The sequence below is a fragment of the Aphidius gifuensis genome, linkage group LG1 (genome assembly GCF_014905175.1).
Source record: "Aphidius gifuensis isolate YNYX2018 linkage group LG1, ASM1490517v1, whole genome shotgun sequence".
NCBI classification, from domain to species: Eukaryota; Metazoa; Arthropoda; class Insecta; order Hymenoptera; family Braconidae; genus Aphidius; species Aphidius gifuensis.
In genome coordinates, this window is record NC_057788.1 from 9,703,846 (window position 1) to 9,721,822 (window position 17,977).

At 25.6% G+C, this 17,977-nt stretch overlaps 2 protein-coding genes across 2 annotated transcripts; both read left to right on the forward strand.

The window, feature by feature from the left end:
• The first annotated feature begins 2,137 nt into the window (after positions 1-2,137).
• On the forward strand, positions 2,138-4,273 carry LOC122847729. The gene is made up of 3 exons (XM_044145579.1): positions 2,138-2,297; positions 2,390-2,841; positions 2,947-4,273. The coding sequence occupies exons 1-3, from the start codon at positions 2,144-2,146 to the stop codon at positions 4,084-4,086; spliced, it is 1,746 nt and encodes a 581-aa protein (XP_044001514.1). The 5' UTR covers positions 2,138-2,143; the 3' UTR covers positions 4,087-4,273.
• A 5,352-nt stretch (positions 4,274-9,625) lies between these two features.
• Positions 9,626-16,018, forward strand: LOC122860771 (F-box/LRR-repeat protein 3-like). The gene is made up of 4 exons (XM_044164784.1): positions 9,626-10,310; positions 14,883-15,058; positions 15,341-15,519; positions 15,625-16,018. The coding sequence occupies exons 1-4, from the start codon at positions 9,626-9,628 to the stop codon at positions 16,016-16,018; spliced, it is 1,434 nt and encodes a 477-aa protein (XP_044020719.1).
• Positions 16,019-17,977: the final 1,959 nt, after the last annotated feature.

The window sequence follows — 17,977 nt, forward strand, 5'->3', positions numbered from 1 at the left end:
TGTAAGAATTTGAAACATTTGAGAATAACTAGTAACAATACAATAGATACTGCTTTAAAAAAGTTGACAGAATTGAAAAATCTTGAATGTTTAATATTGGATGGTGAGTATTCTCCGCTCAAAGAGGAATCAATAATCGCAATTTCAACCTATTGTAAAAAACTTAAACGTTTAGAAATTGCTGAATGTATAATAGAACCAGCTATTGATGGGGACCTACTGTCTTCTCCATCTGTTCTTGATGAGTTATCAAAATTACAATGTCTTGAACATCTAAACTTAAGTTTTACAGAAATCCTTGAAGACAGTACAATTATTGCGATTGCTAATAATTGTAAAAACTTAAAAAGTTTAGAAATCGGAAATTGCACAGGTCTTACTGAGACAGGTCTCGTTGCTGTATCAAACTTGAAAAGTTTAGAAAAACTAGGAGTAAGCTTTCTTGATAAAATTACAGACAGATTCCTTATCAAATTGAAAGGCTTAAAGGAATTGAATTGTTCTTTTTGCCAGGAACTTACTAATGCTGGTATTATTGAATTTATAAAAAATAACCCAGATCTTGAAAAGATTACTCTGTTTGGTATAGATAATTTGACAAGTGACTTGGTTATTGCTGCTGATCAGGCCACAAAAAATCGTACAAATGGTATCATTTTACACCTAACAAGGTTCTAATAATTCAATCTTAATGGTTGATTCGTATATGGTTATAAAGACTGTCCCATTTTAATCTATATAAATAGATTTTTCTTAAAAAATATGCCTTCAATTTAAAAATGATTCAAGCAAAAGTCGTAGGATTCGCAAAGGATAATTAAATATATAGTTTACATACCTTTTTCTAATTTATTATTACTTTTAATCATATAAATTTGAATGTCAATGTTAATAATTTTATAAGACAAGGTTACAAATTAATTATATTTTCTTAGATAAATAAAAAAAAAAATAGAAAAGAGAAGAATTATTAATTGTAATTTTGTTGTATATATCTTGGTTTGATAAATTGTTTGATAAATAAATAAATAAATTTTTGGTATGGAACAATTATTTTTACTTTCAATGGAAAATATGTCATAACAGCTTTGACGATAATCAAGTAACTTAAAGAAACATTTTATATTTTTTCAATAAACATGCCACTTATTATTGATACTTACAAATTTGTAAAAAAGGTAAATTCTTAAACATGACAATCGCATCTTGTTGACAATATATTTTGTTAATAAATAATAATTCACAAAAATAAATTGATTAATTATTCATCTAAACAAATATTATATTTCAAAAATAACGAATATTTTTATTTATTTAATTAACAATTAGGTAGTTTAATTAGAAAAATAATGAATAGATAAATACAAGAAGATCATTGAAATGAACAAACAAAGTACTCAGTAAAATTATTTGATGTAGTTTGATGATACACTGGGTTTAACTTTTAACAGCACCAATTATTTGTTTGTTATCATAGTTTATAGTTTTTTATTTACAAATTGAAACTTTTGACTATTTTTGACTACAGCTTTGATAAGTATATATTGAAGTCAACTAATGAGTTATCAAAATTTGAAACTATGTTGGTAACGTAGACTTCTAGCTAGGATCACGTGGGTTTTTTTTTTTTACTGTTTACACTTTACATTCATATCAAAGGTTAACAAATAACAATAGCAATTAGCACAATTAACAGTCAAACGTACAATATTGTTTAATTAAAACCGATCATTAAATTATTACATCTTTTTTTTGTTTTATCAATTTGTTATCAATAACATTGTGTATGAGAACAGGAAAAAATTATCGCATTATAACTATACTAAATTAATTATTAAAAAAACAAAGGATCAATTAAGGTAACTGTAAATTCATAAATTCAACATTTACATTTATTAAATAATTTCGTGTAACAACTGTATCTTAATATCTTGCATGGCATTCAATATTATTTGGCTTTAAATATAATTTTATTAATGATGATTTATTGCTGGTAAATCATCACCTTTGATTGATCTACATCTTGGAATATATATATATATATATATTTTGATGGTTATTTTTGTTTATTATATTATTCTGGTTGTAATACATTTAAATTCACTATCATTTTTTTAATATATCTATTCAGATATGACTTAAAATGAGTGCAAAAAGAATATGTATTGAGAAAGACCAAGCAATCTCTGATGATGGTGACAAGGATCCAAAAGTCGTCATCAACTCACTGGACTACGACGTATTAGCACAAATCATCATGATGTTGCCAATATCAGAAAGAATAGACATGGAAATAGGTGAACATTATTATCAAAATAAATTTTTTTTTTGTTGATAAAATATCAAAATTTCTATTACAAATTATTAAATCTGATACTTTTTATTCTAGTTTGTACCAAATGGAAAGAGGCATGTCGGCTAGCTTGGTATGACATTAAAAAATACAAATGTGAATCATCAATTGGACGTTGTTATGATAACCGTTTGCTAACACAGTCCTACCTTGAAAAAATATTATTAAGATGTGGTAAATATCTAAAAGAATTGTCCCTCTCAGATGTTTGTGATTCGAGTATTATGCCATTTGTTGGTGATCACTGTAAAAATTTAACAACCTTGGAATGTAAATTTGATGATAATTTCTTAATTGATAATGCCGATCACTTTGTTCAAGCATTTACACAGTTGGATAAATTGAAATGCATTAATATGTTACTGAACTATACGACTAAAAATAAAACAATTGATCTATTTGAAATAATTAATAGTCTTCCAGAGGAAATTAATGAAATTCATATACTTAATAAATGCTGGTGGAACGATAAACGAGCAGCTCTTTTTGTAAGTTATTATTGAATAACAACTCCAGTTGTTTATCACCAGTGACAAACAATACTATCAATCAAATAAATACAAATTATTTTAACGAATTTCTATTATTTTCAGACTTTAAAAAAATTTAAAAATCTTCAAAAACTGACTTTACATGGCCTTTGTTTAGACAAGCTAATTCTTCAAGAAATATCAGAAGCAACAACACTTGTTCATCTTAACATTGAATTATATGATAAACACATAGAGTTTCCTCTTTTTGATAAACTCGTTAATTTAGAATATATTGAAATAGAGGTTGAAACAGAAGATGAAGACAAGAAAGTCTTTACAAAAGTGGTCAACACTATTTTTTGTAAATGCAAAAATCTAAAACATCTTGATATTCCACATGACTTTTATGATCTTGCTAAAATTCCTTTGGCAGAATGGGAAAACTTTAAAAATTTAGAATATCTTCGTTTATCTTGTTATGAAGTACTATCTGACTTAGCAGATACAATTGTTAAATATTGCAAGAATTTGAAACACTTGTGCATGAACCCTATATGCCATTTTATAAAGACAAATGTTGTAAAAAAGTTAACAAAATTAGAAAATCTTGAAATTTTACAGATGAATGACTATGGCCTCAGTGAGGAAGCAATAATCGCAATTTCAAACAATTGTAAAAAACTTAAACATTTAGAACTTGATAATTGCTATTTAGTACCATCTATTGATAGTGAGGAACTTTCTTCTCCATCTGTTTTAAGTGAGTTATCAAAATTACAATATCTTGAACATCTAAGCTTGATTTGTGCAGAAAATATTGAAGATAATACAATTATTGCTATTGCTAATAATTGTAAAAACCTCAAAAGTTTAGATATATGTGGTATCAGTGATGATATTACTGAAACAGCTCTCGTTACTTTAACAAAGTTGGAAAATTTAGAAATACTAAGAGTTAGCTTTTGTAATATTTCAGACAGCTTCATTATCAAGTTAAAAGGATTAAAAAAATTTGATTGTGATAATTGTGAGAATCTTACTGATACTGGTATTATTGAATTTATAAAAAATAACCCAGATCTTCAAGAGATCTATGCCGTGGGAATAGATAATATTACAATTGACTTGGTTATTGCTGCTGATCAGGCAACAAAAAATCGTACAAATGGCATAATTTTACGCTTACGAATATCTAATCCGCCAGAAGGACGAACTTTTAAGTCAAATATTGAATCTCAATGGTTGGTTGTTACTAGTTAAAGCATAAATTTATCCTTCAAATTAAATTATCATACAAAATACGTAAATCAAAGACATTGTAAAAAACTATTATTATTATTATTATTATTATTTGTTTTCTGTATTACTTGAAATCATAAAAATTCAAATGTCAACGTTAATATTTTTGTAAAACAAAGTTCAATAATGAAAATACTTTCTTAAAAAATTTTTGGTATGGAACAATTATTTTTACCCTTAATTGTACATTATATGTCATTACAGGTTTATATAATTGTTGAAATGTTTTTTTTTTTTTTTCCTATATATAGTAAGTAGATTCGGTTGAAAAATAACAAAAATATGGATATGATTTTATCAACAGATTTTAAAGCTCAATTATTAAATAACATTAATTAATTTAATTTATAATATTTTTTTATTAATATAATTACATAAAACTACAAATAAATAATTCAAATAGGTATATTTATTCATTTGGAAAAAAAGGCCTTGTTATTAACTTTATCGATGATAAAATTGGCGGTTAATTTGTGTTGCTATGCATATTTTTTGAGACGCTTAATTCATAATTTTAATGAATATAATTCGTTTTTTATTGTAATACATAAAAATATATAAAATATATTATCAAAAAAAAGAGCCATCTAATTAATTACAAGTTGTATGTATGGTAATAGTGAATAATTCTCAAATTTTTTGTTGCAGTAATCATTGATAGTTCCATCATAACTGAGTACAACTCTTGATGAACAATCAACTGGTACATCACAACAAGAAAAAATGGTAATCCTCATCCTGGAATACTAGTGAGTAAAAAATTAATATTAATAAATCTTATTGATAAAAAATACTATCAATGATGATTATTTAATTGTCTTTAGAAGACTCGAGTTAAATGTTTTGGTGGAGTTGAAGAATCATCATCATTCATCATAAACAAACGTCATCCAGGCTTAATACCGATTACCGTTATCAAAACCATGGAACGTAGACATCTAGCTGCGATCACGTTATTCCATGTAAGAGTGTTTTTTTTTCAATTCATATCATCTTGATATTATCAAAGATAACAATTAATAACAATATAGAAAAATTAATGGTCAAACGTACAAAATCGTTTGTTAAAACTTATCATTAAATTAATACATTTATTTAAAAAAAAATACATTATCAAGTCAATGACATTGTGTATTAAAAAAGAAAAAAATTTATTGCATCAACAACTAAATTAATCATCAACGAAGAATCAATTAAGGTAATAATGAAAATTTATAAGTTTAAAAATTACATTTATAAAACAATCACGTTTATCAATTGTTTTATTTACACGTTGCATGACATTCAATATTATTTGACTTTAAATATAATTTCATTGATGTTGATTTTGCTGGTGAATCATGAACTTTTAATTGATCTATATCTTGGAATATATAGTTTCTTATGGTTATTATTTTTTTTTTCATAATTCTGGGTGTTATACATTTTAATTTATCATTATAATATTATGTTTTAATATATATTTTCGGAGTTTACTTAAAATGAGTTTAAAAAAAATATGTGTTGAGAAAGATTAATATTCTTCCATAATTTATTCTTTAAAAAACACATAAAATGACATTGTGAAGACATTGTAAAAGAAAAATTTTATTAATTTATTTTATTATTTTATAAAGATGTTTTGAAAAAAAATTGCAACACTACCACCACCAACAACAACAACAACAACAACAACATATTTCTTCTCGTTTCTGGGATTTAATTTTTAATATACCAAGAAATGATGTATATTTCATAATTCATGGTTTAAACATTATTAATTGAAAATAGTCAATTTCAGTTGAACATAAATATAAATATTGTATATAGCTGTGTGGTTGCTACGTTTGTTTATTTTTAGCAATTAGTTTATTTGGGTCATACAAATGAAAAATTAGAAAAGGATTGATAAAAATTATAATTATGATGAATAAAATGGTTATGATAAAGATACACAAGAATATATATGATAGGCGTGTGGTCGCTCTATGTTATTTAAATATAGTAAACTTATTTTAATGATGAGTTATTATTTAAAATATTCAATAATACCTCCTTTAGCATTCTATGTTCCATGTACACAATTTTATAATTAAGTGAAATCAATAATATTATGTATTTGTTTATTATGATTTATAATATTCGAAATTTTTTTATTTACAATTTGAAACTTTGAAATACTTTTGACTACAAATGACTACAAAGATAGATGCATTGTCAGTGTAGTCAACACAAAGAATGCAGTATGTAATTAATTGTAGATTTGTAGTCAACTCATAAGTTTTCGAAAATCGTGTTGGTAACGTAGACTTTTAGCTGGGATCACGTGGGTTTTTGTTTTACTGTTTACTGCTGTTTACATTTATGACATTCATATCAAAGGTTAACAAACAGTTAACAAATAACAAACATAACAGTCAAACATACAAAATTGTTGAATTGAAACCAGTCATTAAATTATTACATCTTTTTTTGTTTTTAACTCGTTATCAATGACATTGTCTATAGAAAAAAAATAAAATTTATTGCATCAACTACAACCCTGGTGAAAATAATTTGGCGGATTATGTCATAATATGGCATAATATGACATAATCTGACATAATATGACAAAATATGCCATATTCCGACAAAATTCATTTGCCAGAATATGGCATATTATGGCATCCAAATCATGGAGATATGTCAGAATATGTCATAATATGGCATATTTCTGACATATTCCGTCAAATTAATTTGCCAGAAAATGCATATATCAAATTCAAAATCATGTAAGAATATGCCATATTCTGACATATTCCGACAAAATTCATTTGCCAGAAAATGGCATATTATGGCATCCAAAAATCATGTGAGAATATAGTCAGAATATGTGTCATAATATGGCATATTCTGACATATTCCGACAATTAATTTGCCAGAAAATGGCATATTCTGGCATCCAAAATCATGTAAGAATATGCCATATTCTGACATATTCCGACAAAAATTCATTTGCCAGAAAATGGCATATTATGGCATCCAAAAAAATCATGAGAATATGTCAGAGTATGTCATAATATGCATATTCTGACATATTCCGACAAAATCTATATGCCAGAAAATGTCATATTCTGGCATCCAAAAATCATATAGAATATAAAGTCAGAATATGGCTCTACATATTCCGACAAAATTCATATGCCAGAAAAATGTCATATTGTGGCATCCAAAAATCATATAAGAATATAAATAGAATATGTCAGAAATATGGCATATTCTGACATCTAAAAGTTTGTAATGGCAAAATCATTTTGATAATAGTTTTTAGTAAATAATATTTTATTCTCGTCACGTCGTTGTTTTTAATTATAGACTTTGCATAAAATTATTACGCAAAGAAATTTTTGAGTGATACCACTTTTTTTTACATTTCTTCGTACATTGCTTTTGAAGTTTCTCGCATGTGGTCATCTCACAACTAGTTCTTATATATACGATAACGATATGGATCCATCATATTCATATCCAAAAAAATATGACGATATATAATACAAAATTTAAATAATCATGTTTCGCAATTTGTTTGATTGAAGTAAAATGAATAATACGTAAATAGTTATGTTTAATGAATATCAAAAGAAATTGCCAGCCATGAAAAAATGCCATAAAAGTTGTGGCGGATTATGCCATATATGACATAATGTGCCATAAATTGCTATAAAAGTTATGTGATTATGTCATAATATGCCATAATATGCCATAAAAAGATGGTAAATTATGTCATATTATGACATAAAATGCCATAAATTGACGTTAAAAAATGGCGCATTATGTCATAATATGTCATAATATGTCATAATATAACATAATATGGCATAATCCTCAAAAAAAAATCTTGTAAGAATTTGTCGGAATTTGTCGGAAGTCCAAATAACCTTAGAAATTCCGGCATTTTCCGACAAATTCTGAAAAGTAATAATGACAGAAGATGTCAGATTATGTCATATTATGCCATAATTTTCCTGTCATTTTATGGCATATTATGACATAATCCGCCATATTATTTTCACCAGGGAACTAAATAAGTAATATTATTAAAAAACCATAAGACCAGTTCAGGTAAATGAAAATTTATATTTTTAACAATTATATTTATAAATCAATCACGTTAATCAACTGTATTTAAACAAGTTGCATGACATTCAACATTATTTGGCTTTATAAATATAATTTTATTGATGTTGATTTTACTGGTAAATCGTCAACCTTTATTTGATCTTGGAATATATATTTTTTGATGGTTATTTTTGTTTATTTTATTATCCTGGATGTAATACATCTTAAATTCATTATCATTTTTCAAATGTAGTTTCAGAGTTCACTTAAAATGAGTGCAAAAACAATATGTATTGAGAAAGACCAAGATGATGGTGACAAGGATCAAAAAGTCGTCATCAACTCACTGGACTACGACGTATTAGCACAAATCATCATGTTGTTGCCAATACCAGAAAGGATAGACATGGAAAAAGGTGAATATCATTATCAAAATAAAGTTTCTTTTTTGTTAATAAAATATCAATGTTTTGTATTATTAATTTTTAAATTTAATATACGTTTTATTCTAGTTTGTGCCAAATGGAAAGAGGCATGTCAACTAGCTTGGTATGACGTTAAAAAATACAAATGTGAATCATCAATTGGACGTTGTTATGATAACCGTTTGTTGACACAATCATACCTTGAGAAAATATTGTTAAGATGTGGTAATTATTTAAAAGAATTATCTCTCTCAGATGTTTGTAATTCAAGTATCATGCCATTTGTTGGTGATCACTGTAAAAATTTAACAAGTCTTGAATGTAAATTTGATGATAATCTCTTAATTGATAATGCTGATCACTTTGTTCAGGCATTTACACAGTTGGATAAATTAAAATGCATCAAATTAATAGTAATTCATAAGTGGTATAATAAGACAATTAATCTTTCTGCAATAATTGATAGTCTTCCAGAAGAAATTAATGAAATCCATTTATTTTCTAAACCTCTGTATCATCGAAATCGAAATATTTTCATAGTAAGTTGTTATTGATTATCAACTAGTTGTTTATGTATCACCAGCGACAAACAATACTATCATAACTGAATATAAATTATTTAAATAAATTCTTATTATTTTCAGCCTGTTCGAAGATTCAGAAATCTTCAAAAATTAACATCAGTTGGCCTCTGTTTAGACCTTCAAAAAGTAGCAGACATAACAACACTTTTTCATCTTAACATTGGATTACATAATACACACCCAAACCTTACTCTATTTAATAAACTCGTTAATTTAGAATACATCGACTTAACAATGGGTGTCAAGTATGCTGAGAATAACCTTTCTACAGAATTACTTGAAACTATTTTTTGTACATGCAAAAATCTAAAACATTTTGATCTTCCATATGGTCCTTATGATGTAAGTAAGATTCCTCTTAAAAAATGGATAAACTTTCAAAATTTACAACACCTTGGAATTTCTTGTGACATAATGCCGGACCTCGCAAATACAATTGTTAAATATTGCAAAGGTTTAAAACATTTGAGAATACATTATCCCCATCGCATTATGGATGATACTGCTTTAAAAAAGTTGACAGAGTTGAAAAATCTTGAATGTTTAATATTGGATTGTCTGGATGAGCTTCATGACGAATCAATAACTGCAATTTCTAACAACTGTAAAAAACTTAAGCGTTTAGAAATTCCTTATTGTTGCATACGACGATCTATTAATGATGAGCTACTTTGTTCTCCATCTACTCTTGATGAGTTATCAAAATTACAATATCTTGAACATCTAGACTTGAATGATGTAGGCAATCTTTATGATAGCACAATAATTGCTATTGCTAATAATTGTAAGAACCTAAAAAGTTTAGATATTCGAAGTTGCACAGGTATTACTGAAACAGGTCTCAATGCTTTAACAAACTTGGAAAATTTACAAAAACTTAATGTGAGTCATCTTGATATAACTACAGACAGCTTCCTCATCAAATTGAAAGGATTGAAAGAATTGCATTGTGATGAATGCAAGGAAATTACTGATGCTGGTATTATTCAATTTATAAAAAATAGTCCAGATCTTGAAAAGATTAGTGTCAGACTTATAAATAATATTACAAACGTTATGGTTATTGGTGCTAATCAGGCAACTGAAATTCGTACAAATGGTATCATTTTAAACATAATAATATATGATTCGTCAATAATCGAAGCCTCTAAGTCAATAATTACATCTCAATGGTTGGTTGTTGAATAGATTTAATTGTAGTTATCATATACTTCTCTTTCTAATTTACGCGTTATATTCTTCTATAATTTATTTTTAAAAACACTGACAAAATGACATTGTGAAGACATTGTAAAAGAACATTTTTATTAGAGCAAAGTTTAAAAATAAATATACTTTTTCATCAAATAAATATAATTTTTTGAATCAGAAAATTATTTCTACCTTTCTTTATATAAATTTTCTATTCTTTTAATAAATAATAATTCTACAAAAATAAATTGATTAATTATTCATCTAAACAAATATTATATTTCAAAAATAATAAATATTTCTATTTATTTAATTAACCATTGTGTATCTTAATTTAAATAATGAAAAAATAAACACACGAAGATTGAATTGTACAAATAAAGTAATCAGTAAAGTGAAAGGACATAAACACATGATACATTATTTACTAAAAAAAAAAAACATTTATTTGTTTTAAGTATTATCTATTATCATCATTAACAATAATCAATTGTATAAATAAAAATTACAGCAATTACAAACTATATTGTATTGTTTGCTTCATCAATATAATGTTTCTTCAAGAAATTCCAAATATGCAAAAAAAATATCAATTATATCTTAAATAATAATAATTAAAAATTAAAATGATAAAATATCCATATCAAATATTCTTATCAATCAATGTTGTAGGTCTTAAATAATATTATGGCATTGGTGTATGAAAAATGCCACGCTTTCGTCCAATAAATGGTCCATCAACATGCGATCTTTGATTGAATTTTCCAGATAATTTTTCTAATTTAGGCCATAGTTTTTTGTTGATCCGACATATTAATATATATCATTTTATTCTTGAAGGTTGAACAAACTCTTGTAGTCGTCAGAGTTTGAAAATGAAAAAAAAAAAAAAATAAAAAAAAAGATAAGGTGGTTTAGAAAGGTGTTGATAGTCAAAATAGATACTTAGCCAGAGTTTAGTAAAAAAATATACTATTATGTCTTGTAACGAGACGGAATGCTCCTGCGCATATTTTAATATTCCCACCACATTTACCTGTCGTGTAACGTTGGCAATGTGGCAATGTGGAGTGTTTTCGTGTAAATTAAATTATTAAAATAGAAAAATCACTTCGAGTCCGGCCACCAAGATGACAAGGTGCGTCCGAAAAATACACTTGCTCAACATATATTCGTGACGTGGCTTTACCACCTCACAAATCAGTACAATTTATACTTAATACTTAACAGTCTATCTGGTAAAATAAATATTTAATAAATTATTTAATTAATATATAAATAATTTAATTTTATTAAATCTAAAACTGTGTTTTATTTTAGAAGAATTTTAAAATATATAAAAAAGTAAAGGTGAAGAGAATCCACACGTTGCAGTCTGTTGAAAAATTATTAATTTGTTAATGGTTTATATTATTAATTAATGGAGAAGACAATTCAAGTAGAAGACAAAAAAATAATCATCAGTTTTAATTGTTGTATTCAAGTAACAGGACAAAAAAAATCTCATTGTCAACTTGTAAAATGTCAATGAAAATGGCTTCAAAAAAACCATTCTTTCAAATTGTATTAATGGCACGCATATTTATTTTGAGTAAGTAATAATTACACTATTTATATATTGTTTTTTTTTTTATCCGCTTTACATTTATTATCAATTTTTTTTTTTTTTTTAATTGTTTTTATCTTTACCCCGCTCTAACACGTTCGAGTTACTTGTCTAATACTTTCCAATTCCAAAAAAGTCGATAAATTTATCTAACATAAGTTTAAATCCGGTAAAAAAAATTGAAAACCAGAAAAATTATAACTCTTAAGTCATAACTTATGAGTTGGACCAAGTATATCACACAAAATATTCAGTAATGATAAAGAAGATTTGAGTGTTGAAAAAGTTCTCAATCATCCTAATAATACTAACGATAAAATAATAGATCCGTCAGATGAAGATTTTTTGAAAAAATTCGGTCCAGCAAAGTAGCAAAGATAGGAACACCACCACCACCAACAACAACAACAGCAACAATATTAACAACAAGAACAACAACATATTTCTTTTCATTTCTGGGATTTAATTTTTAATATACCAAGAAATAATGTATATTTAGCATTAACAATTAGTCAAATTATTTTTCGATGAACATTAAATACTTTCAAACATATACATACAATTTTCTTCATTAAAAACCTCTTCAAGCTTATGGGTTTAAATTATTTCTTGTATTATATTGGCAACTGTTTTTGTTACAAACTTCATCATATAAAATACAACAAAAAAGTAAATAAATAAACAATAATAAAATTAAACATAATTCATGGTTTAAATATTATTATTGATTGAAAATATTTAATTTTAGTTAAACATAAATAAATATCGTATACATTATTTTCAATGCTAATTTAATTTGTTTTTTTTACCTAATTCAGTCAATTGTAATAAAAAATTTCTCTGAAACAATTGCCTATCTATTTTTTAAAAATATGTTTCTGTTTAAATTCAATTCAAAATTCTTGAAATTTTAATTTTAAGTTTAAAATTACGCAATGATAATGAATATTTAAAATGATTATTTTGAGAACATACACATGTCTTTTTTCATAAATAATAATTACAATGATTGCATTTAAATTACCTACTTTAGCATTCTATGTTCCATGTACACAATTTACAAGTAAGTAAAATTATTAATATTAACTTAACAAACTTTTTTTTTATGTGTATAGAAAACCCATCTGGGAAAAGCTCATGCCGTATGGTAAAAATAATATATATTATTCTAATCAATATTTCACGAAAATAGATTGATTAATTATTCACCTGAATATTCATAGAGCCATAAATATTTCTTAAGATTTTTTGAAAAAGAAAAACAAATATTATATTGAATTAAACAAATGAAGTAATCAGTAAAATTATTTGATGCGATACTGGGTTTAACTTTCGATAGCTGACAATAAATTACAGCACAATGTATTTGTTTATTATCATTTATAACATTCAAAATTATTTATTTACGATTTGAAACTTTGGACTACTTCTGACTACAAATGACTACAAAAACTTCGATAAATGCATTGTCAGTGTAGTCAACACAATAAATGCAGTAGTCAATTGTAGTCAATTCATAAGTTTTCAAAGACCGTGTTGGTAACGTAGACTTTTAGCTGGGATCACGTGAGTTTTTTTTTGTTTTTTACTGTTTACCACTGTTTACATTCATGACATTCATATCAAAGGTTAACAAACAGTTAACAAATAACAAAAATAACAGTCAAACAGTCAAACATCTTTTTTTGTTTTTAATATTTGTTATCATATTGTGTATCGAAAAAGAATAAAATTTATTGCATTAACTACAGCTAAAGTAATTATCAAAAAACCATAGGATCAATTCAGGTAAATGAAAATATATATTGTTAACAATTATATTTACAAGACAATCACGTGTATCAACTGTATTTAAACAAGTTGCATGACATTCAACATTATTTGGCTTAATAATATAATTTTATTGCTGTTGATTTTACTGGTAAATCATCAAGCTTTATTTGATCTTGGAATATATATTTTTAGATGGTTATTTTTGTTCATTTTATTATTCTGGATGTATAATACATCTTAAATTCATGATCATTTTTTAAATATATAGTTTCAGAGTTGACTTAAAATGAGTGCAAAAACAATATGTATTGAGAAAGACCAAGCAATCTCTGATGATGGTGACAAGGATCAAAAAACTGTCATCAATTCACTGGATTACGACTCGTTAGCACGAATCATCATGTTGTTGCCAATACCAGAAAGGATAGACATGGAAGAAGGTAAATATTATTATCAAAAAAGTTTTTTTTTTTTGTTAATAAAATATCAATGTTTCTATTATTAATGATTAAATTTGATACTTTTTATTTTAGTTTGTACCAAATGGAAAGAGGCATGTCGGCTAGCTTGGTATGACATTAAAGAATACAAATGTGAATCATCAATTGGGCGTTGTTATGATAATCGTTTGTTGACACAATCATACCTCGAGAAAATATTATTAAGATGTGGTAAATATCTGAAAGAATTATCTCTCTCAAATGTTTGCAATTCAAAGATGATGCCATTTGTTGGTGATCATTGTAAAAATTTAACATCCTTGGAATGTAAATTTGATGCCAATTTCTTAATTAATAATGCTGATCACTTTGTTCAAGCATTTACACACTTGAATGAATTAAAATGCATTAAAATGTTACTAAACTATACGACCAAAAATGGAACAATAAATCTATTTGAAATAATTAATAGTCTTCCAGAAGAAATTAAAGAAATTTATATATTTAATAAATGTTGGTGGGAGTACAGTGATCGAGCAGTTTTTTTCGTAAGTTTTATTGAATACCAACTAGTTGTTTATCATCTCAGTGCCAAACAATACTGTATCAATCAAATAAATACAAATTATTTTAACAAATTTCTATTATTTTCAGACTTTAGAAAAATTTAAAAATCTTCAAAAACTGACTTTACGTGGCCTTTGTTTAGACAAGCTAATTCTTCAAGAAATATCAGAAGCAACAACACTTGTTCATCTTAACATTGAATTACATAAAAAACACATAGAGTTTCCTCTTTTTGATAAACTCGTTAATTTGGAATATATTGAAATAGAGGTTAAAATAGAAGATGAAGACGAGAAAGTCTTTACAAAAGCGGTCAACACTATTTTTTGTAAATGCAAAAATCTAAAACATCTTAATATTTCAAATGGCTTTGATCTCGCTAAAATTCCTTTGGCAAAATGGAAAAACTTGAAAAATTTAGAATATCTTACTTTATCTTGTAATGAACTATTACCTGACTTAGCAGATACAATTGTTAAATATTGCAAGAATTTAAAACACTTGTGTATGAACTCTATATACAATCTTATAAAGACAGATATTTTTAAAAAGTTTACAAAATTGGAAAATCTTGAAAGTTTAGAGATTAATGATGAATGCCTCAGTGAAAAAGCAATAATCGCAATTTCAAACAATTGTAAAAAACTTAAACGTTTAAAACTTGTTGGTATCGTAGTATCAACAGGTATTGATAATGATGACGAACTTTCTTCTCCATCTGTTTTAAAAGAGTTATCAAAATTAAAATATCTTGAACATCTAAGCTTGGTTGATGCAGAAGATGTTGAAGATAATACAATTATTGCTATTGCTAATAATTGTAAAAACCTAAAAAGTTTAGATATATGTAGTATCAGTGATGATATTACCGAAACAGCTCTCGTTGCTTTAACAAACTTGGAAAATTTAGAAAAACTAAATGTAAGCTATCTTGATAAAATTACTGACAGCTTCATTATTAAATTAAAAGGATTAAAAGAATTAATATGTGAGGGTTGCAAGAAACTTACTGATGTTGGTATTATTCAATTTATAAAAAATAACCCAGATCTTGCAGAGATCTATGCCGTGGGAATAGATAATATTACAGTTGACTTGGTTATTGCTGCTGATCAGGCAACGAAAAATCGTACAAATGGCATAATTTTACGATTACGAATATCTAATAAGTCAATAATTGAAGCTTCTAAGTCAATAATTAAATCTCAATGGTTGGCTGTTACTAGTTAAAACATAAATTTATCCTTAAAATTAATTTGAATTAATCGTATATCTTTCTCTCTAATTTATATGCTAAATATTCTTTCATAATGTATTCTTAAAAACACATACAAAATACGTATTACCAATAGTCAAAGACATTGTAAAAGAAGATTATTATTATTATTACTATTATTTGAGGTTTTAAAGCTCAATTATCAAGTAACATTAGTTAATTTGATTTATAATGTATTTTTTATTAATATAATCACATAAAAATACGAATAAATAATTTAAATAGGCATATTTATTTATTTAAAAAAAAAAAATTAATCAATTTCACCACTTTTTGTATCTTCAATATCAATTTAGGTTTTATAAAATACAAAACAATTGTCTTTATGTAGACCTTGTTATCAACAATAATAAAGTGGTGGTTATTGCTATGCATATTTCTTGAGACTCGCTTTATTCATAATTTTAATAAGTATAATTCGTTTTTTATTGAAATACAAAAAAAAAAAAAGTATATTATAAAAAAAAAAGAGCCATCTAATTAATTACAAGTGTTATGTATAGTAATAATAAATAATTTTCAAATTTTTTGTTGCAATAATCATTGGTAGTTCCATCTCAACTAAAGTGGGTATAAGCAGAGTGGTGCCAAAGGCGAAAAGTTGCCCAGAAGTGACGTCACTCTGCTATACCAACTACATACAAAAAGCAGGATATGGCAAACCTGAACTCTGCTTATACCCACTCTAATCTCAACTACATAAGTAAATACTCTTGATGAACAATCAAGTGGTACATCATAACAAGAAGAAATGGTAATCCTCATCCTGGAATACTAGTGAGTAAAATATTAATATTAATAAATCTTATTGATAAAAAATACTATCAATTATCATTATTTAATTGTCTCTAGAAGACTCGAGTTAAATGTTTTGGTGGAGTTGAAGAATCATCATCATAAACAAACGTCGTCCAGGCTTAATACCGATTACCGTTATCAAAACCATGTAACGTAGACATCTAACTGCAATCACGTTATTCCATGTAAGGGTGTTTTTTTTTTCAATTCATATCAACTTGATATTATCAAAGATAACAATAATTAATAACAATATAGCAAAATTAATGGTCAAACGTACAAAATTGTTTGATTAAAACTCATCATTAAATTAATACATTTATTTCAAAAAAAATACATTATCAAGTCAATGACACTACAATTTGTATTAAAAAAGAAAAAAATTTATTGCATCGGCAACTAAATTAATCATCAACAAAGAATCAATTAAGGTAAATGAAAATTTATAAGTTTAAAAATTACATTTATAAAACAATCACGTTTATCAATTGTTTTTTTACACGTTGCATGACATTCAATATTATTTGACTTTAAATATAATTTGAAATAAATTAGAATATATATTTTTTTATGGTTATTATTTTTTTTTCATCATTCTGGGTGTTATACATTTAAATTTATCATTATAATATATTGTTTTAATATATATTTTCAAAGTTTACTTAAAATGAGTTTAAAAAAAAATATGTGTTAAGGAAGATTAATATTCTTCCATAATTTATTCTTAAAAACACACACAAAATGACATTGTGAAGACATTGTAAAAGAAAAATTTTATTATAACTTGTTTTCGATATGACTTAAAATCATAAAAATTCGAATGTCAATGTTAATATTTTTGTAAGGCAAAGTTTAAAAATAAATATACTTTTTCGAACTATTTTATGAATCGGACAATTATTCTTACCTTTCTTTTATATACATTTGTTATTCTTTTAAATAATAATTATTCAAAAAAAAAAATCGATTAATTATACTCCTAAACAAATATTCATACTGCCAAAAATATTTTATGCGATACACTGGGTTTAACTTGCGATATCTGACAATAAATTTTGCAAAATGTATTTGTTTATTATCATTTATAACATTCAAAATTATTTATTTACGATTTG